The sequence below is a fragment of the Moschus berezovskii genome, chromosome 26, assembly GCF_049115385.1.
Source record: "Moschus berezovskii isolate FMDL1 chromosome 26, NW_MosBer_1.0, whole genome shotgun sequence".
NCBI lineage: Eukaryota > Metazoa > Chordata > Mammalia > Artiodactyla > Moschidae > Moschus > Moschus berezovskii.
In genome coordinates this window covers 31,770,782-31,791,717 of record NC_142485.1, presented here as the reverse complement: position 1 = coordinate 31,791,717, position 20,936 = coordinate 31,770,782, and the positions used below count along the sequence as shown (strand labels likewise).

The 20,936-nt window shown below is 39.9% G+C and overlaps 1 protein-coding gene across 8 annotated transcripts in view; it reads left to right on the top strand.

Moving 5' to 3' along the window:
- The window catches only part of TENM3 (teneurin transmembrane protein 3), a 654,366-nt gene that overhangs the window by 587,877 nt on the left and 45,553 nt on the right, over nt 1-20,936 (top strand). For 5 of the 8 annotated variants that reach the window (XM_055416363.2, XM_088832604.1, XM_088832607.1 and 2 more), the window contains 6 exons: nt 79-222; nt 8,098-8,347; nt 9,016-9,036; nt 16,798-17,030; nt 18,126-18,280; nt 19,286-20,160. In XM_055416363.2, coding sequence (XP_055272338.1) covers nt 79-222; nt 8,098-8,347; nt 9,016-9,036; nt 16,798-17,030; nt 18,126-18,280; nt 19,286-20,160 — 1,678 coding nt within the window. The remainder of the gene's footprint in view (nt 1-78; nt 223-8,097; nt 8,348-9,015; nt 9,037-16,797; nt 17,031-18,125; nt 18,281-19,285; nt 20,161-20,936) is intronic. The other 3 variants (XM_088832605.1, XM_055416368.2, XM_055416366.2) reach the window with 3 other exon arrangements.

The following is a 20,936-nucleotide window of genomic DNA, read 5'->3' as shown; positions in this document are numbered from 1 at the left end:
CAGTTTTATCAAGATAATAAAATAAATTGCATTTTTCCTGTGGTTGGGAAGATGAACCATGATTTGTTCTGATTCTAGTGTCAGTAGGATATGAATATGAGTCATGTTTGGACCTGACTCTGTGGGAGAAGAGGACTGCCATTTTGCAAGGCTACGAATTGGATGCTTCCAACATGGGCGGTTGGACATTAAATAAGCATCATGTGTTGGATGTTCAGAATGGTAAGAGCTTGTCCACAGATAGTTAATATTATTCACTTTCAAATCAGTTAAATTGGAGCAATATTTTATCCCATGCATGCTATAGGATCAGAATTAGCAGGGGACAAAAAGTATATTTTTAAAGACTTCAGAGAATTCCCTGGCGGTCCAGAGGTTAAGACTCCATGCAATGGCACCCCACTCCAGTACTCTTGCCTGGAAAATCCCATGGACGGAGGAGCCTGATAGGCTGCAGTCCATGGAGTCGCTAAGAGTCGGATACGACTGAGCAACTTCACTTTAACTTTTCACTTTCATGCGTTAGAGAAGGAAATGGCAACCCACTCCAGTGTTCTTACCTGGAGAATCCCAGGGACGGGGGAGCCTCGTGCGCTGCCGTCTGTAAGGTAGCACAGAGTTGGACACGACTGACACGACAGCAGCAGCAGCTTCCACTGCAGGGGACATGGGTTTGATCCCTGGTTGGGAAACAGAGTTCCCACATGCCACATTGTATGACCAAAAAAATAAATAGATTAAAGACTATAAAAGCTTAAAATGGAAACTATGTAATAAACGTCACAGTGTTCATAGTCTCAATACCAACATAGTTTTCCTAGAAAGTACTTGAGTTGATCCAGAATGCTTTAGATGGGTTTATGTAAAATGGAGGGAGGGGGATTTTTTAAGTAAAGGAAAAACTAAAATTCCAAGTGGCTTTACAAAAATATTTCTGATAGATCTTAATCTTTAAAAAAGTAGTCTGTTCTCAGTATCTAGAATTTTTTCAGTTCTTCTTAGATTGCATTTGAGGGGGAAAAAAATTCTTCCACTCCAATTGGGTTGCATATAATGTTTTTTGACTTTACAAATATTAGGAAAAAGTACTCTGGAAAAAGGAAAGGAAGAATCAAAGAGTATTACTTGTTGAAGATCTGATAGATAAATATGCTCTGAGAAACACATGTCAGATATCATAAACCAAAAGATATAAATTATTTGCAAAATGTGACCAACTTCATGTCATAAAGAACATTAATTACATTAAACAAATTCTGTTGTCTTTGCTGTATTTCTAACATTGACCCACATCCTGGCTAGCTTCCCTGGTAGCTCAGCTGGTAAAGAATCCACCTGCAATACAGGAGACCTGGGTTTGATCCCTGGGTTGGGAAGATCCTCTGGAGAAGGGAACAGTTACCCACTCCAGTATTCTTGACCTGAAGAATTCCATAGACAGCATAGTCCATGGGGTTGCAAAGAGTCAGACATAACTGAGCAACTATCACTTTTACTTTCTTTGGCTGCATCTCAGATAATATACAGGTACATTCCCATAGAGAGAGGAGCCTGGTGGGCTACAGTCCATGGGGTTGCAAAGTCACACACAACTTAGCGACTCAACAACTTTGCTAGAAAGGCAGAACCCTAAGGTAACTTGCTCTAAAATAAGAGATACCAAGGGAGCATTTCATGCAAAGATGGGCACAGTAAAGGACAGAAGTGGTATGGACCTAACAGAAGCAGAAGATATTAAGAAGACATGGCACGAATACACAGAAGAACTTAATGACCATACAGAAAAGATCTTAATGACCCAGATAACCATGATGGTGTGATCACTCACCTAGAGCCATACATCCTGGAATGCGAAGTCAAGTGGGCTTTAGGAAGCATCACTACGAACAGTGCTAGTGGAGGTGATGGAATTCCAGTTGAGCTATTTCAAATCCTAAAAGATGATGCTGTGCAAGTGCTGCAGTCAATATGCCAGCAAATTAGGAAAATTCAGCAGTGACCATGGGACTGGAAAAGGTCAGTTTTCATTCTGGTCCCAAAGAAAGGCAATGCCAAAGAATGCTCAAACTACTTCACAATTGCACTCATCTCACACACTAGTGAAGTAATGCTCAAAATTCTCCAAGCCAGGCTTCAGCAATACGTGAACTGAGAACTTCCAGATGTTCAAGCTGGATTTAGAAAAGTCAGAGGAACCAGAGATCAAATTGCCAACATCCACTGGATCATAGAAAAAGCAAGAGAGTTTCAGAAAAACATCTGCTTCATTGACTATGCCAAAACCTTTGACTGTATAGATCACAACAAACTGTGGAAAATGCTTAGAGATGGGAATATCAGACCTCCTGACCTGCCTCCTCAGAAATCTGTATGCAGGTCAAAAAGTAACAGTTAGATCCAGACATGGAACAATGGACTGGTTCCAAATTAGGAAAGGAGTATGTCAAGGCTGTATATTGTAACCCTGCTTATTTAACTTAAATGCTTAGTTCAGTTCAGTCACTCAGTTGTGTCCGACTCTTTGTGACCCCATAGACTGCAGCACGCCAGGCTTCCCTGTCCATCACCAACTCCCGGAGTTTACTCAAACTCATGGTCATTGAGTTGGATGTATGCACAGTACATCATGAGAAATGCTGGGCTGAGTGAAGCAGAAGCTGGACTCAAGATTGCCAGGAGAAATACCAGTAACCTCAGATATGTAGATGACACCACTCTTAGGGCAGAAAGCGAAGAAGAACTAAAGAGCCTCTTGATGAAAGTGAAAGAGGAGAGTGAAAAAGTTGGCTTAAAGCTCAACATTCAGAAAACTAAGATCATGGCATCTGGTCCCATCTTGATGGTAAATAGATGGGGAAACAATGGAAGCAGTGACAGACTATTTTCTTGGGTTCCAAAATCACTGCAGATGGTGACTGCAGCCATGAAATTAAAAGACACTTGCATCTTGGAAGAAAACTAAGACCAACCTAGTCAGCATATTAAAGAGCAAAGACAGCACTTTGCCAACAAAGGTCTGTATAGTCAAAGGTATGGTTTTTCCAAGAGTCGTGTATGGATGTGAGAGTTGGACCATAAAGAAAGCTAAGCATCGAAAAACTGATGCTTTTGAACTGTGGTGTTGGAGAAGACTCTTGAGAGTCCCTTGGACTACATGGAGATCAAACCAGTTAATCCTAAAGGAAATCAATCCTGAATATTCATTGGGAGACTGATGCTGAAGCTGAAGTTCCAAATCTTTGGCCATCTGATGCAAAGAACTGACTCATTGGAAAAGGCCCTGATGCTGGGAAAGATTGAAGGCAGGAGGAGAAGGGGATAACAGAGGATGAGGTGGCTGGATGGCATTATGGACTTGATAGACATGAGTATGAGCAAGCTACCAGAGTTGGTGATAGACAGGGAAGTCGGGCATATGCTGCAGTCCATGGGATCACAAAGACTCAGACACAACTAAGCAACTGATCTGAAATGAAATTAAGTCTTACCATGCTAGTAACTCTCTGCTCTTCTCTTACAAATAGCCAAAGAAGGAGATTTCATGGTCTTGTCAAAATTAGCTTTTATCAGAGGTTTTCAGAGGTACAGAATGTTGAGTCAAACATCCAATACAACTAAATAAATATTTAACTATGATTGACGGCTACTTTTTCTGATTAATGTTCCTTTGATACTGGTTCTTTTTGTTTAAAAAAAAATGTTCATTGGAGTTGAAGAGGATACATTTTAAACTTCTAAATGTCCTAAATCTAAATCGTTTCCAATCCAGGACTTGAACATTCTCTTCTCCAGAAGAGAACTGAATGAGTTAATCAATAGTAAGAAAAAGATTGTCCCACATGTCCTTTCTGATCATTAGCAGTGTCTAAAGCAGTGGTAGTTTCCGCCTGTGATGTTAGCCACACAAGGCTTAACCTCAGTCTTTCAAAATGCAAAGCTGTGTGCCAGCCATGCCAGTGGCCGCTCTTGATTAAATTCTCTACAGCTGTGACTTCCCTGGTGGTCCAGCAGTTAAGACTGTGCTGCCAATGCCGAGAATGTGGGCTCAATCCCTGTCGGGGAACTAAGATCCCACATGCCACATGGCATGGCCAAAAAATTGAGATAAATAAAGGATCCATTTTGATGCTATCTAGGTTGGTCATAACTTTCCTTCCAAGGAGTAAGCGTCTTTTAATTTCATGGCTGCAATCAGCATCTGCAGTGATTTTGGAGCCCAAAAAAATAAAGTCTGACACTCTTTCCACTGTTTCCCCATCTAATTGCCATGAAGTGATGGGACCAGATGCCATGATCTTCATCTTCTGAATGTTGAGCTTCAAGCCAAACTTTTCACTCTCCTCTTTCACTTTCATCAAGAGGCTTTTGAGTTCCTCTTCACTTTCTGCCATAAGGGTGGTGTCATCTGCATATCTGAGGTTATTGATATTTCTCCCAGCAATCTTGATTCCAGCTTGTGCTTCTTCCAGCCCAGCGTTCCTCATGATGTACTCTGCATATAAGTTAAATAAGCAGGGTGACAATATACAACCTTGATGAACTCCTTTTCCTATTTGGAACCAGTCTGTTGTTCCATGTCCAGTTCTAACTGTTGCTTCCTGACCTGCATACAGGTTTCTCAAGAGGCAGGTCAGGTGGTCTAGTATTCCCATCTCTTTCAGAATTTTCCACAGTTTATTGTGATCCACACAAAGGCTTTGGCATAGTCAATGAAGCAGAAATAGATGTTTTTCTGGAACTCTCTTGCTTTCTCCATGATCCAACAGATGTTGGCGATTTGATCTCTGGTGCCTCTGCCTTTTCTAAAACCTGCTTGAACATCTGGAATTTCATGGTTCACATACTGCTGAAGCCTGGTTTAGAGAATTTTGAGCATGATTTTACTAGCGTGTGAGATGAGTGCAAAGATATAAAGGAAGAACTTTCCTTGGAAGGAAAGTTATGACCAACCTAGATAGCATATTAAAAAGCAGAGACATTACTTTGCCAACCAAGGTCCGTCTAGTCAAGGCTATGGTTTTTCCCGTGGTCATGTGTGGATGTGAGAGTTGGACTGTGAAGAAAGCTGATCACCGAAGAATTGATGCTTTTGAACTGTGGTGCTGGAGAAGACTCTTGAGAGTCCCTTGGACTGCAAGAAGATCCATCCAGTCCATTCTAAAGGAGATCAATCCTGGGTGTTCATTGGAAGGATTGATGCTAAAGCTGAAACTCCAATACTTTGGCCACCTCATGCGTCTAGTTGACTCACTGGAAAAGAGTCTGATGCTAGGAAGGATTGGGGGTGGGAGGAGACGGGGACGACAGAGAATGAGATGGCTGGATGGCATCACCGACTCGATGGACATGAGTTTGAGTGAACTCCGGGAGTTGGTGATGGACAGGGAGGCATGGCGTGCTGTGATTCATGGGGTCGCAAAGAGTCGGACAAGACTGAGCGACTGAACTGAACTGAACATTTTGATGGTCTCAAGTTATATTTCACATGGTTCGACATATTGCTATATTCATCCTGTTGCTGTGAAGGTTGCTCAGTCGTGTCCAATTCTTTGCCACTCTATGGACTGTAGCCCATCAGGCTCCTGTCGATGGGATTCCCCAGGCAAGACTGCTGGATTGAGTAGCCATTCCCTTCTCCAGGGGATCTTCCCAACTCAGGGATCGAACCCAGGTCTCCTGCATTGCAGGACAGATTCTTTACCATCTGAACAACCAGGAAAGCTTACAGAAGTTCTTTATAAACAAACCCGGAGAAAAACCTCCACATGTTTTCATTATTATGAGATTTTAGGTTAAAGTTCATAACCAGTTAGCCACAGGATTTCACCCAAGAAATTATGAACCAGTAAAAAGACTACAAGCCAAGAGCTTCAGGAAAAGCCATATGTATGATATTAAGAATAAGAAACTCATAAATATTCTGTGTGTGGATACATATAATAAAAATACACACACACACATTCTTCCAGAGAATAATAGATGGTTAAGTTTTATTAAAATAACAGGTCAGATGTAAAAACTGACCCCAAATTCCATCCTCCCCAAAAAGTTATAAATGATAAAATATATATTATTTTAAAATGCGAAGTAACCTACTTCACAGAGTGAGCTGAATGTGATTTCAAATGTTATCCCAGAGCAGTTTGACAAGTAGTGGCTTTTCAAAGTGACGTGTGTCTGATCGAATAAACAAAGTGATTTGTAATCGTGACAAGGTGGACGAGCAATGGAAATACAGCAGGGACGACGAGAAGGCAAAAACAGAGACAGTGACAGGTGTTTGCGCAAGCACCCTGGAACATGGAAATAAATATTCTAATGTTCATCTTTCTGTTCTGTCATAATCGAGGAGAATCGTTAAAAACCGATCGTTCTAAGTAATGACTTAGGGAATCAGATGCAGGCGAACCATTGGCTGACTTGTAGGATTTTCTGATGAAAATTACAGAACTGGCTGTTCTAGGAAATTATAGTTCCATCACTGTCAACGCAATCACAGAAAGATCTTAGGGATCATTAATGTATTCTTTGAATATTCAAGGAAAAATTCCTTTTGTCTGTTGTTATGATCAAGCTTTATTTAGATGATTTTCCCTAAATTTGAATAAACTTGTTTTTTCAGTCCTGATTTCTTTATGTAAATTGGCCATGATTATTACATCACCCATGTAGCAGAGCGTTAGAAAAGGAATGGCAGAATTCACCTAAAACGTGCTGAGCTATAAGAGGAACAGCATTGTTCTGCTTTCTTCTTCACTTTAAAATTATCCCCAAATGGGAAGAAAAAACACTTTCTCAAGCTTCCTGTTGGTACTTTCTTGGGATTGATTCTTTTAACAGTATATCTGTTTTTAAAAAAAAAAAATGTGTAAACAGCAGGTGGTTTACAGATAATAACATTGAGCAGTGTCTTGAACTTGTGGAACAATAACAGCTGCCCATCCAGTTACGTCATAGCAAAATGCAACCAGTGAACTATGTTTAATAATGGTTAATGAGTAAAATTAGAATCTCCACTCACATCTAGTTTCTCACTTTGAAAATATTTATTTAGGATTTTTTTTTTCTCAGCTTTTCCTTGAAGACCAAAATGGAGCAGACAGGCATCTTCCCTTAAAATTATCAGTATTTTCACATCTAAAAGCAAAAGTCACTTTAAATGATAAACTGCCCTTTCCCAATTTTGTAATGTCTGGAATTTTGAATAATTACATGTGCATGCATTTTCATATCAAGTTGAAGTATAAGCGAGAAAAATACTCTTTCATGGTATAGTAATATGTTAGAGGTTTGATATATATTTTCTAGCTTTGTTTTCTATAAAGTGTATTTAATTTTTTACAAATCAGTGATAAACTCCTAAAGAAGAAAGTCATATTGTTGGTACATATTTTTATTAGTTGGAATCACATGGAATGCTTTTAACATCATTTAAAAATTAGGCAAACTTGCTGACCCCTGAAGAACATTGCGGGAGACCTGGGTTCGATCCCTGGGTTGGGAAGATCCCCTGGAGAAGGGAAAGGCCACCCACTCCAGTATTCTGGTCTGTATAGAATTCCATGGACTGTATAGTCCATGGGGTCACAAAGAGTCAGACACAACTGACTTTCACTTTCAAAGAACATTGTGTACAGATGGTTGTCACACTTGGCTGCATGCACATTAAGATCATCTGGAGAGTTTTTAAAAATCTCAATGCCAGGACTGCACCCCAGATCAATTACATCAGAATCCCTCGGGGTAAGATCCTAGCATGAGTAGTTTGTACAACTTCCCTGTCAGTTCCAACATGGAGCCAAATTTGAGACTCACTGGTGTCGAGAACTCAGTTTCTAATTTTTCTTGTTAGGCCTTTGTTTCTTTCACCAGACTTCTTTAAACCCATAATGGATAGCATTTTTTACTCTCTCCTATGTATCTTATTATATAATATTTTACACTGGGTCATTGAATGGAGCTTTTTCTGATTGAACTTTCAATAAAAGTTCTTCCAGTCCAAATCGAAAAGGCACCAAACTGTGGCCTCTGTACCGAACCTGTTGACTTTTCATCTTTATTCCTCTTATCGTGAGAAAAACACGTTTTATCGTCCAGGTATCCTGTACAAGGGCAACGGGGAGAATCAGTTTATCTCCCAGCAACCGCCCGTGGTGAGCAGTATCATGGGCAACGGAAGAAGGCGCAGCATCTCGTGCCCAAGCTGCAACGGTCAAGCCGACGGTAATAAACTCCTGGCCCCGGTGGCGCTGGCGTGTGGGATCGACGGCAGTCTGTACGTGGGGGATTTCAACTATGTTCGGCGGATATTCCCTTCTGGAAACGTAACAAGCGTTTTAGAGCTAAGGTATGTCTCTCCTTATTTTGGGGTTTTGATCGTAGTGAAACATGCTTTTATTTTAAAATAATGTTGTATATGGTGTTCTAATTTATTTACTTAAACATACCTTTCTAGTGTTTACAATTCTTCTTAGAAAGCAGTGAAATTCTTGGTTCAAATTTGGAGAAGCCCAACATGTGTATATTGTGCCATAAATGTATGAAAGAGTATAGAATAACCTAGTATATAAAATCTCACTGATTCCAGTGAATTTTCTATACTCCAATAAGCTAGAACTATGGTTTTTAAATTTCTTTAGTTATCTTTAGAAAAACCTTGTGATATAGGTTGTTACACTTTTATTTCACGTTGGTTGAAATTAAAGCATAAAATATTTTCCTACAATATTAAGAGATAACAGTAAACAAACTAAGCCTATAACTTTCGACTGGAATATCAAATAAAGTGACAAATTGCTGTTTTTGCTTTGTTCATTTAAATGTGTGTTTATCAAAATCATTCTGTTCTATAAATTGTTTGATAAGCCTTGACCTACAAAATTCATTCCTGTGTTAGTTCTGCTTAAGTTAGCAATTTTCCATAAAATAATTAAAATCTCAGTATTCAGTTCATTATATAGAAACCTTTTCTAACTATGCTTTTTTTCTCCACCTTTTTTATCTGCTTCCACCAAGAAATAAAGATTTTAGACATAGGTAAGCATCTTGCTTAAAGGTTATTGTATATTTTTGAATGTCCTTTATGTCAACATGACTCTCTGACATCGTTTTCTAAGAATATTTTATCATGAGAGGGAAATTCAGCAGCAGAGAACATCTGAGGAGTGAAAACTGCACAAATGAACTATTCGGATACAGCATATTGCAAAGCCTATTCGGATACAGCATATTGCAAAGCCTATATTGTGCAATATAATTTGAAAAATATTTTCAAGTTGGCTAACAGATCAAATTTTGTCGCAGAAAACCATTATAATGAGCATCTCTGTGTAACAAAAAAGAAACCTGTAAATTCCAGGTACTGACTGTAAGCCACATTGAACAGAACAACGTCTGAAGCACGGTTGGGAGAGTTTGAGGAGCGTTCGGTTTGACCAATAGCCAGGGCAGATCTGCTTTATGGGACCCAAAGCTTATTCAACTAGGTGGCCTAGGTTAAAGAAAAAGAACCTAAAGATAGTTTACTTCGGCAAATTTTTTAAAACATAAGATTCCATGAACATGCTGCCAGGGGCCCTTGGACTTGTAAGGAACTTGTACAAGTGGAGAAGCCCTAAAGGTTAAGCTTTACTGACTTCCTGGCACATTCATTGCTGCTGTAGTTTAAACTGTGTATTTAAACCCCATTTAAACTGTATATTTTCCTAAGTTGAGAGAATTAATAGATTTTAGTTTTAAGAAGTAGTGTTTCCACTGACATTATTATGGAGGAAAAGACTTTCTTCAGGGCTCAGAATGAATGTCGTTGAAGCAAATGTATAGGCTCCAAAGTTTTCCAGATTCTACTTGCTCTGTACACTTAGCTGAGAAGATACAGGAAAAGCTTGTATAATGTATGGGCACTTTTAACTCAGAAGGTTTCGTCAGGACAGCGAAAAAAAAAAAGGGTGGGCAGCGGAGCGGGGTAGGGGGGGAGCGGAATATGTTTGAAAGGAAAGCTAGCAAAAAGAAAAAAAAGCAAGTTATATTGGACATGCTCAATCTAGTTTGGCCATTAAAATAACTATTATAATGATATTGGATAGAAAAGTTAGTGATAGTTAACGTGAAGTCCTTGAGATGAATAAATCCGTGTGACTCAATTAAACCTTTGTGCAGAGATTGACAACTAGGAAATAAAAAGCACAGGTCAGCTGAAAGGTGCGTAGCTGTCACATATCCATACGACCCATATCCACAGTCCCAAGACCTTCACCTAAGCTCCCCTGTTGATCTTACACTATCAACTAATAGCCCAGCCACATGCAGAAACTAGCACGGAATTTCTCCAGACTTCTGAGCATGAAAAGCTCTGCTGTTAGAAACCACAGCTGAATATCAAAATTGTTCTGGCCTGGTCTTTTTAGTAACTGTGGAGAAGAGAAGACGAGCTGGTGTGTACACCAACTAAATGCAGAAACGCTGGAGGCGATACAGAAAAAATGATCAAAACAGCCACCTTTTTTACAGGCTGGGCTGTTCCACGTCAGGCACAGTGCCAGATACACAGTGTTGCACACCTACACAGCAGCCCTTCAAGGTTACACAGGAACTCAGAGAGGCTCAAGGAGGTTATGCCTCTTCCCCCAAGATACGTAACTAAGAAATGGGGAACAGAGATATGAACCAGTCTGAAAAGCGTGTTCTTTACACTATACCACATCAATTCAGTTCAGTTCAGTCACTCAGTCACGTCCTACTCTTTGCAACCCCATGGACTGAAGCACGCCAGGCCACCCTGTCTATCACCAACTCCCGGAGTTTACTCAAACTCATGTCCATTGAATCGGTGATGCCATCCAGCCATCTCATCCTCTGTCGTCCCCTTCTCCTCCTGCCCTCAATCTTTCCTGGCATCAGGGTCTTTTCCAGTGAGTCAGTTCTTCACATCAGGTGGCCAAAGTATTGGAGTTTCAGCTTCAACATCAGTCCTTCCAATGAACACCCAGGACTGGTCTCCTTTAGGATGGACTGGTTGGATCTCCTTGCAGTCCAAGAGGCTCTCAAGAGTCTTCTCCAACACCACAGTTCAAAAGCATCAATTCTTCGGCTGTCAGCTTTCTTGAGAGTCCAACTCTCACATCCATACATGACCACGGGAAAAAACATAGCCTTGACTAGACGGACCTTTGTTGGCAAAGTAATGTCTCTGCTTTTTAATATGCTGTCTAGCTTGGTCATAATACTATACCACATAGTCAGTTCTTGTCTGTCCAAGCGGCCAGGTTTCTATAGGCTAATTCCCTGGATTTATAAAAAGCTAGATTTATTTCACAATCATTTGATAAATTATGTAGAACTGTCATCTCTCTAGAAAAAAAATCTGTGAGATTAAAGCTACATTATTAACAATAAACAATGAACTCATTCTGTACTAGCACATGATGTTTGGCAGTGATACTCATTGTAACTCCTCTCTCATGATCCTTCTCTTACATTATCCCTGCTAAACATGGACTCTTGCATTTGCTTAATGTGTCATCCGTGTAAAATACAATGGTTTAGGTTTTAAATTGATATCCGTATTTATTAAATCTGTGTTGACTGATCACTTACCATGTGCTGGGTTCTTGGACAGATTGTAGTATTGAGACAAAGTCCATGCTCTCAGAACTCACAATCCAGTAGGGAGAACAGCATGTACATGTAATAGACTAAATAACATCATCAATATCACTCTTGACACCTAATCACATGGCTTGTATTTTGAGAGTAAATGTTTGGAGGCTTCTCTGGTGGCTCACATGGTAAAGAATCTGCCTGCAGTGTGGGAGACCCAGGTTTGATCCCTGGGTCAGAAAGATCCCCTGGAGAAGGGAATGGCAAACCATTCCAGTGTTCTGGCCTAGAGAATTCCATGGACAGAGGAGCCTGGCAGCCCATAGGGTCGCAAAGCGTCAGACACAACTGAGCGACTAACACTTTTTCACTTTCTGTGAAGGAAGAGATTACAGGGAAATGGGAGTGTGTTTAGGAAAAGTTGCCTGGAAGGTTGATATTTGATGCAGGTCTAAAATGAAATCTGCTGACACAGGAGAAAGGAGAGCAATCATGAAGAAAGAATGTGGAACAAGTCAAGTTACTTGCTCAGAAGAGATGAGTGGGACATGTTCTAAGAGAACCCAATCCAGTTCAAAATTATGGTAACATCAAAATGACCGTGTTGGTGGTAATGAGAGATCAGTAGGAAGGCAGCTTAAGGTCAGAGAGCTCAGGGCCTTGATGGCTCTAAGGAGTTACTCTCCGGTCCTGCAGAGTAGCAGACGGTGGGGAACCATGGTCTTATGTTGAACAAGATAGCAGCATCTCAGAGTGGCCTTTTAGGAAGATGAATCCAGTGTCAGTGTCCAGGATGACTTGAAGATCAGTTAGGAAGCTGTTATGTGAAACCATGAGATGCTGGGTACCTGAAATAGTCTGAGGAGTCATGAAGGAATCAGCTGATGAGATAAAGGAAGGCAGACAATGGACAGTGTGAGTGATGAGAAAGATGTAGGAAAAATAAAAAACTAAGACTTTTAAGTCCACATCATCAAACAGATGATAATAATCATTGACAAAAATTAGGGATTCATTTGCTTAGTAACTAATTTATCAACGTTGATTTAACAAAACCAAGGTATTTCAGCTCATCAGAGCTTCTTCATTTAGCTTAAAAAATGAAAATTCTTTACAGATGCTTCTTCCTATTTACCTACCAATATCATCTTCCTTGTATCAGATGATAGAATCCTACCTGGGCTTCCCTGGTGGCCCAGCAGTAAAGAATCCGCCTGTCCATGCAGGAGACACGGGTTCAAACCCTGGGTCAGGAACACTCCCTGGAGAAGGAAATGGCAACCTACTCCAGTATCCTTGCCTGGAGAATCCCACAGACAGAGGAGCCTGGCGGGCTGCGGTCCATGGAGTCGCAAAGAGTCAGACACGACTTAGCAACTGAACAACAAAAAAAGGATCCTACCTGGCTTTCCTTAGTCCCACTTTCCTAGCTAGCATAAAAGTCATGAAAGACTTAGGAATAGGTGGTAGAAAGAAAAAGAAAAATATGTTTAAATATATAAAAATGAACAGGGTCGTCAGTTGTTAATGATGAAGTAAAGTAGAAAAATGAATGTTTCTTCTCTTCCTATGCTTCATAGCATATCAGCAGTCTTATTAATTGGACTGATGAGGGAAATAATAAATATATTGAATAATAAAATAAATATAAAAGCATTCCTAATATTTTAAAATTTAGAGTATTCTGTCATACCAAATGTATTAAGTATTTGTCAGGATATTGTATCAAATCAAATTGTCTAGCTATACTTTAATGAATTGATATAAATACTACCCAACATGTTAAATTTTTTCCATGAATGAGAGCTTCCAAAATGCTTAGAAAATAAGTTTTTTTATATATGTTCAACATTTCCCCCATGATGTTCCTAGTGTGTTTGCTAACAAACCCCTTTTGTAGGTAGTAAATGTTAGCTCATTCCTGATCCAGTTCTTTAAAATTCCAAAACAAAGGAAACTAAATTCATTAACTAATACCAGCCAAGGGGCATTTAAGCATGTAATTCTAAAAATCAACTTTGCGAATTTTATATTACTAATTAAAAGATCAAAGAAGTGTCAATCACAGGTCTGTGAAATTGAACAGATTAAAGTTTAGATACAAAACTCTAAAAATTTGATTCAGTGCTTCTCATTAACTTAATAGTTAAAAATTAAGCAGGCACAAAAATATCACATCCCAAACCCAAAGCCTTGCTTGCAATAATATAAACAATCTTTTGTTAGCCAAAAAAATCGTAGTTTTATGCATTAATATAATTATGCACCTTCAAAAACACTCTATTCCAAGGGCTGTGGTACAGTTTCTAACTGAAAAGTTTTCTAAGTGTTAATAATATCTATTCAATAGCTTGGGTTTCCCTGGTGGCTCAGATGGTAAAGAACCTGCCTGCAATGCAGGAGACCCAGGTTCGATCCTTGGGTCGGGAAGATCTCCTGGAGAAGGGAATGGCTACCCACACCAGTATTGTTGGCTGGAGAATCTCATGGACAGAGGAGCCTGGCAGGCCCATGGGGGTTGCAAAAGAGTTGGACATGACTGAGCGACTAACATTCTACATACAGGTTGTCCTTTGCAGATATTTCTCTAGTCTAAGAAGGCTGAATTATGATAAAATATATGAGGAAACCTAGTCTCTTTTACCACTGGATCTGTCTAAATCTATAATCTAACTGAGTAAGACATAGAGAAGACAGCTTGGATCTAGACAATTCAGGGTGAGTTAAGAGTCCAGGCACAGTATAGTATAGCACAGGTTCTTAATCTCAGCTTCTTTGGCGTTGATGCTGTTGGTCAAAGTATCAGTGTTATCATAAGCCTTTCAGAAATAAAAATCTCAGTCGGTCACCCAAGAAGGCTCTGAACTGAGGTTCCCCCAAACTGTTCACTCGGTAAACTTTCTGCACCCTAGTTACCAGCGTCTGACAGCTGGCAGTCATCACAGCCTCACATTTTCACAGGAGATGCATCACTGATGTAAAAGCTCATCACCCGTTTGTTCCACCACCCCAGCCTCTCCAGTGCTTTGGGTTTGCAGGAACTTGAAAGGGCAAGAACCAGCACCCCCTTCAGAAAACTCTTTGCTTAAATCAGGTGTCCTTGAATCCCAAAGGCATCACACACGCTACTCAGAGCTTCTTGCCACCAGCCTGTCAACTGAAAATTTCCACACTCACATTTTTTTCTTTGAGGGTTTCAGTATAGATCCTTTTTTTTTTTTTTTTCCATTTAGGGAAACTGGGACCCAAGAAGCAGCTCTAATTTGCCATGGCAGGCTGCACTGTAGGGAAAGGAGCTCACTCTCATTTCCTGCTGTTCTGTGGGGAATATTTCCAGAGGCGAATGCTCCTCTCCAGGGCTGCATACGCCTCCACATCTGTTCTTCTGGACAATGGACTTCTGTGCAAAATTAGAGCCTTCACTTGATGGACATTTTTAAAGCCAGTGGCAGATAGTGCTTGATTTAGAAATTTCTGTCTCTTCAAGGAAGGAGATGCTTCAGGACAGAAAATATAAAGCATCACTTTGGACCTTGTCTTTTTACCGTTCCACTGGAATAAAAGTGATGCCAATAGATGCAAAGCTTATGACCTGAATGTCTATTATTTTTGGACCAAAACTCATGCCCTATAGCTAAAGAGTATACCGCTGCTATTTAAGCAGGCGTCTCAGAAATCTGTTGTTTTCTTTCTCAAAATGAGGGCATCATGAAAAAGTAGGCATTCTTCATTTACCTTTAGCATCATTCAATTAGAAACAATTCAGACTGGCTATTTTAAGAAGGATCTACATTGTTTTGGTAGTTTTGACATTACAAAATAATAGCAGGACTAAAGAAACAAATTGAACCTATTCAAGTTTAGAGAATTCTTTTTTCCTTATTTACATTTTCGGAAGCAAGTTATAGTTTAGTTAACAAATATTATTACACTTCTACATGGGCTTGAGTCACAAGGCAAAAGGCACTGCAGTGTAAGAGGATACAGGACACAAGTCAGTATTAAGAATAGCTAATGCTTATTGGGTATGCACTGTGTGGTCAGCACTGTTGTTGTAAGGATTTTACTTGTACTAGTTCATGTAACCCTCTCAACAGCCTATGAAATCTGCATTATTATCCTCTTTACAGATAAGGAAGCTGAGGCAAAGTTAGCTGGCTTGCTCAAGGTCACACAGTTTAGTGATGAAGCCGATGTTCAAACACGGGCAACGTGGTCCAGAGGTTATGCTCATATATATACGGCTGGCAGGAAGATAAAGTGTGTGTGTGTATGTTTACAACCAACTGTATCATAATTAGTGTATAATCAGGGAGATAGGAAAGACTAGAGAATCTTTCCAATGTCATGCCTTCCAAAACAGACCCAGCTTGATCGAGTTACGACTGTGTCACAGCTGTATATGTATATATCTGGAAGAGCGACTCTGCCAATATCAGACTGATTATTGGAGGGAAAAAAAAACCTCTACAAAATTTTTCTGAATGTTATAATGATAACTTTTCACCTCAATACAAAGTAATAATCTACCACATTCAGGAACACAGTATGTCTTAGGGCATTTAAGATTTCAGGCATCAGGACTTTTCTGGAGGTGGTTAAGACTCTGAGCTCCCAAAGCAGTGGGCAACGGTTCAATCCCTGGTTGGGGAACTAGGATCCCACATGCCATAAAACATGGCCAAAAAGAATTTTTTTTTTTTTTTTCATTTTTGAAGCCAGGTGTTTTTGGTTTGATTGCAAGAGAAAATTGGAGATTTCCCTACAATGAGATGCAAGTAGGATCACTAGAATGTTATACTTCACTGGAGCATTTGTTAGAGACCCCCTTCCCCTGGAATAATCCTTAAGCCTATCACTCAAGGGGCATATATTAATGGCTTTGCATTGAACCAAAAATATTTCAAGAGCTTGCTTCTTTGTTTTAGGCTGGAAACCTATCGCCTTCTAAAGATAATTACTTTTAAGATGGCTGTTTAATAAATTGTTACATCCTCAACAAAAGACAAGGAGAAGCGTCATGTCAGAGATTGGCACCAGTTCTTTTAAATCATTGTTTACAGTGCTGTTCATTTTCTAGTCATTGATGGAGTCTCAGTTTATAATTAGTTTCTCATCATCTGTTTTATTTTGCTTTTAATTTCTGTGTTTTAGGAGTAACTTTTTTTTGTGATGTTTCTGTATGATCTTTTCTTACAGCAGCAACCCAGCTCATAGGTACTACCTTGCAACTGATCCAGTCACAGGAGATTTGTATGTTTCTGACACTAACACCCGCAGAATTTATCGCCCAAAGTCACTTACGGGTGCAAAAGACTTGACTAAGAATGCCGAAGTGGTGGCAGGAACAGGGGAGCAGTGCCTTCCTTTCGATGAAGCCAGATGTGGGGATGGCGGGAAGGCTGTGGAAGCAACACTCATGAGTCCCAAAGGTACCGACCAGCATTTATCAATTGGAGGATTTCTTTTCGTTAAAAAATTAAAAGGTGGAAAATCCAGTTAGTGCCTGATTGTGTTTAATGCTGAGTTAACATTTTCCTCTCAACTGTGTTCTGGAAAGCCATTTCACATATAGTGTTTTGAAAAGCCATTTAGTGTGAAACGGCTAAAATCCTAAAGTTGATTTTACAGTAAAATCAACTGTAGGGTGATTTTACGTGCTTGGCATTTTTTATTATCATACCATTTTTTTCAACTTTTCAAGGAATCAAGCAACTACTCACTATCATTCAGGTCACATCCTTTTCAGCTTCAGGGAAGTGTCTACATTGTTTCATTGTCCTGGAATTTCTTTGTCGTGGATGAGTCCCAGGCCTCTCTAAGGACCATCACTAAGTGACCCTATTAGCCCTCACCCAGTTTGGAGCTACTAAACTTTTGTTTCTATGCCATGGGAAAAAAATGCTTGCTGTGATGGATTTCTGGAGGTAACAGGGGCTAAAAATTCTATGTGACGGAGGCCTCTAGCTTTTAAACCAGTCAGAACTTACTCCTTCTTCATGTATTATGCCATTCATTACAGTGTTATTCGGTTTGAGCCTTTTTTTTTTTTTCCATTATAGCTAGAGACTGTTATGTGAACACGGACTGGAACAAAGTATTTGTTGTGCTGAATTATTCATCCTAGCAGATTTCATTGTAACAAGGTCAACAAAACACTAACCTTGGCTTAGATCTATTTTTGTTAGAGTTACTCTGAGTTCAGCATAACAGAATTTGACCTGTTTCTATAATTTATAGACAGCAACACTATACGGTGTTTATATTTTAAACACACGTACTAGCCATGTGATCCACATGCTAAGAACAGATTCTTAGAAATTTGTGTCTTTATTACATTTTACATTGATTTGTAATGTTGAAAAAATGCCTGTGCTGGATTTTTTTCTAATGTGTTGGCAATCTGCAATCTTACCTCCTGCCTGCTGCCCATGTTATTGATGTTAAATGTTGAGTTTAATGATGGGTGTGAGCATTTAATTAAACCATCTTTGAAAGATTACTAACAGGTACTCTCTTGGATACAGGAATGGCAGTTGATAAAAATGGATTAATCTACTTTGTTGATGGAACAATGATCAGAAAAGTTGATCAGAATGGAATCATATCAACTCTCCTGGGCTCTAACGATCTGACCTCAGCCAGACCTTTAACCTGTGACACTAGCATGCACATCAGCCAGGTAGTGAAAACATTGCCCCAAAGTGTCTGTGTTTCTTCTGAGTGACTTGATTTACAGTGTCCGTACACTGTGATACAGTGAAAGTGAAGTTGCTCAGTCGTGTCCAACTCTTTGCGACCCCATGGACTGTAGCCTACCAGGATTCTTAGTCCATGGGATTTTCTAGGCAAGAATACTGAAGTGGGTTGCCATTTCCTTCTCTGGGGATCTGCCCGACCCAGGGATCGAACCTGGATCTCCCACATTGTAGGCAGACGCTTTACTGTCTGAGCTACCAGGGAAGCCCCTAATAACACCATCTTAAACCATGTGTGTCATGGCAGCAGTTCTTGTGATAAAGTTCTTGCATTGATGTGTGTCTCCGGAGCTAATGCAAAGTTATTTTCTTCTCCAGTTCTGCATTTGAAGAATTCAATGAAATACAGGACAGTTATCACTAAGAAATGCTAATCATCTATAATAAAATACCATTAAAGCAGCACCATGCAGATATTCCAAGAAGAACAAAACCACTTAAATCTCTAAGCTTGTGATTGCGTGAGGTCCTTAAGTAGTAGAGAGAACCCCCCTAAGATTCATCCTCAGGGACTTCTGTTTAGAATTAGAAACTTTACTATTGGCCTGATTGAAAGCACAAGATGTTTGTATTCATAATGTATTCATAACCTAGAAAGCCCCAGCATTTGCTGATTGTTACTGCTGAAAGGAACTGAGTTCATATCTCACTGATATCTGTTAACTCACTACTTAGAGGTTCATTTGCTACTTAGCTATAATCTGCAAAATCTTTCAGTGAGCTGCATTTTTAAACAAAATGTTATTTCTTCCATTTGTCTCCACTCCAAACGTTTACATTTATTTCACTGTATATGTTTTTAAAACAATTTTAAAACAGTTTTATCAAATTAACGGTCATTTCCCTAAACAGTCTAACTTACTCTCCCGGCAAATGACCCACAGCTCAGCAACTGACTAACCAGACCATTTCCTTTTTTTTTAACTCAGGTACGTCTGGAATGGCCCACTGACCTAGCCATTAACCCAATGGACAACTCCATTTATGTCCTGGATAATAATGTAGTTTTACAGATCACTGAGAACCGGCAAGTGCGCATCGCCGCTGGGCGGCCCATGCATTGCCAGGTGCCAGGGGTGGAATATTCCGTGGGCAAGCATGCAGTGCAGACGACCCTGGAGTCCGCCACTGCCATTGCTGTGTCCTACAGTGGGGTCCTGTACATCACCGAAACCGACGAAAAGAAAATTAACCGGATTCGGCAAGTCACCACGGACGGGGAGATCTCCCTGGTCGCCGGGATCCCGTCCGAGTGTGACTGCAAGAACGATGCCAACTGTGACTGCTACCAGAGCGGAGATGGCTACGCCAAAGATGCCAAACTGAGCGCTCCGTCCTCCCTTGCCGCCTCCCCGGATGGTACCCTGTACATCGCGGACCTGGGGAACATTCGGATCCGGGCGGTGTCAAAGAACAAGCCTTTACTTAACTCTATGAACTTCTACGAAGTTGCCTCTCCAACTGATCAAGAACTCTACATCTTTGACATCAATGGCACTCACCAGTACACTGTCAGTTTAGTCACTGGCGATTACCTGTACAACTTCAGCTACAGCAACGACAATGATATTACTGCTGTGACCGACAGTAACGGCAACACCCTTAGGATTAGACGGGACCCGAATCGCATGCCAGTCCGAGTGGTGTCTCCAGATAACCAAGTGATATGGTTGACCATAGGGACAAATGGATGTTTAAAAAGCATGACCGCTCAAGGACTAGAACTAGTTTTGTTTACTTACCATGGCAACAGCGGCCTTTTGGCCACTAAAAGCGATGAAACCGGATGGACAACATTTTTTGAGTAAGTACATCAAAATTCTACTCTGATTATAAAATATTATGATATAATAATGTAATATAATAACAGTATGATCCTTTTTATGCCTTTTTTTTTGGTTTTTATTGAAGTATACGTGGTTTACAATGTGTGTTTCAGAGCAAAGTGATTCAGTTGTATATATATATTATACACACATATATTCCTTTTCAGATTCTTTTCCATTATAGGTTATTACAAGATACTGAATATAGTTCCCTGTACTATACAGTAGGCCCTTGTTTATCTGTTTTGTATATAGTAGTATGTATAATAATAGTATAATCTTAAGGGCAAGTGAGATCCAGGTTTTGGGGGGGACCTGAAACTTCTATAAGTTGGGGATCCCTTTTTCTGGAGAAAGAAGACAAGTTTAGGGTCAGGACCTTGGAAGGGACCCAGGCAAGTGGGGAACCTTGAAGCTTAAGTTTCATGACCCTCAAGGTCAGTCTACCTCTGCTTACAGATTAATATTTTGCTTCATATTAACCTAATCTTAGCAGCAAACTTTCATGGAAACATACTGCAGTCTTGGTTTTAGGCATAAACTTTTGGGGTTTGTATTTACCCATGTGCCAAAGCTGGCTGTTAGCTGTAACTGAAGGAAAACTTTTTTTTTTTTTTCCAAACTTTTTAACTCTTCATTTTGTGTTGAGTAAGGGCTTCCTTGATAGCTCAATTGGTAAAGAATCCACCTGCAATGCAGGAGATTCCAAGTTCAATTCCTGGGCCGGAAAGATATGCTAAAGAAGGGATAGGCT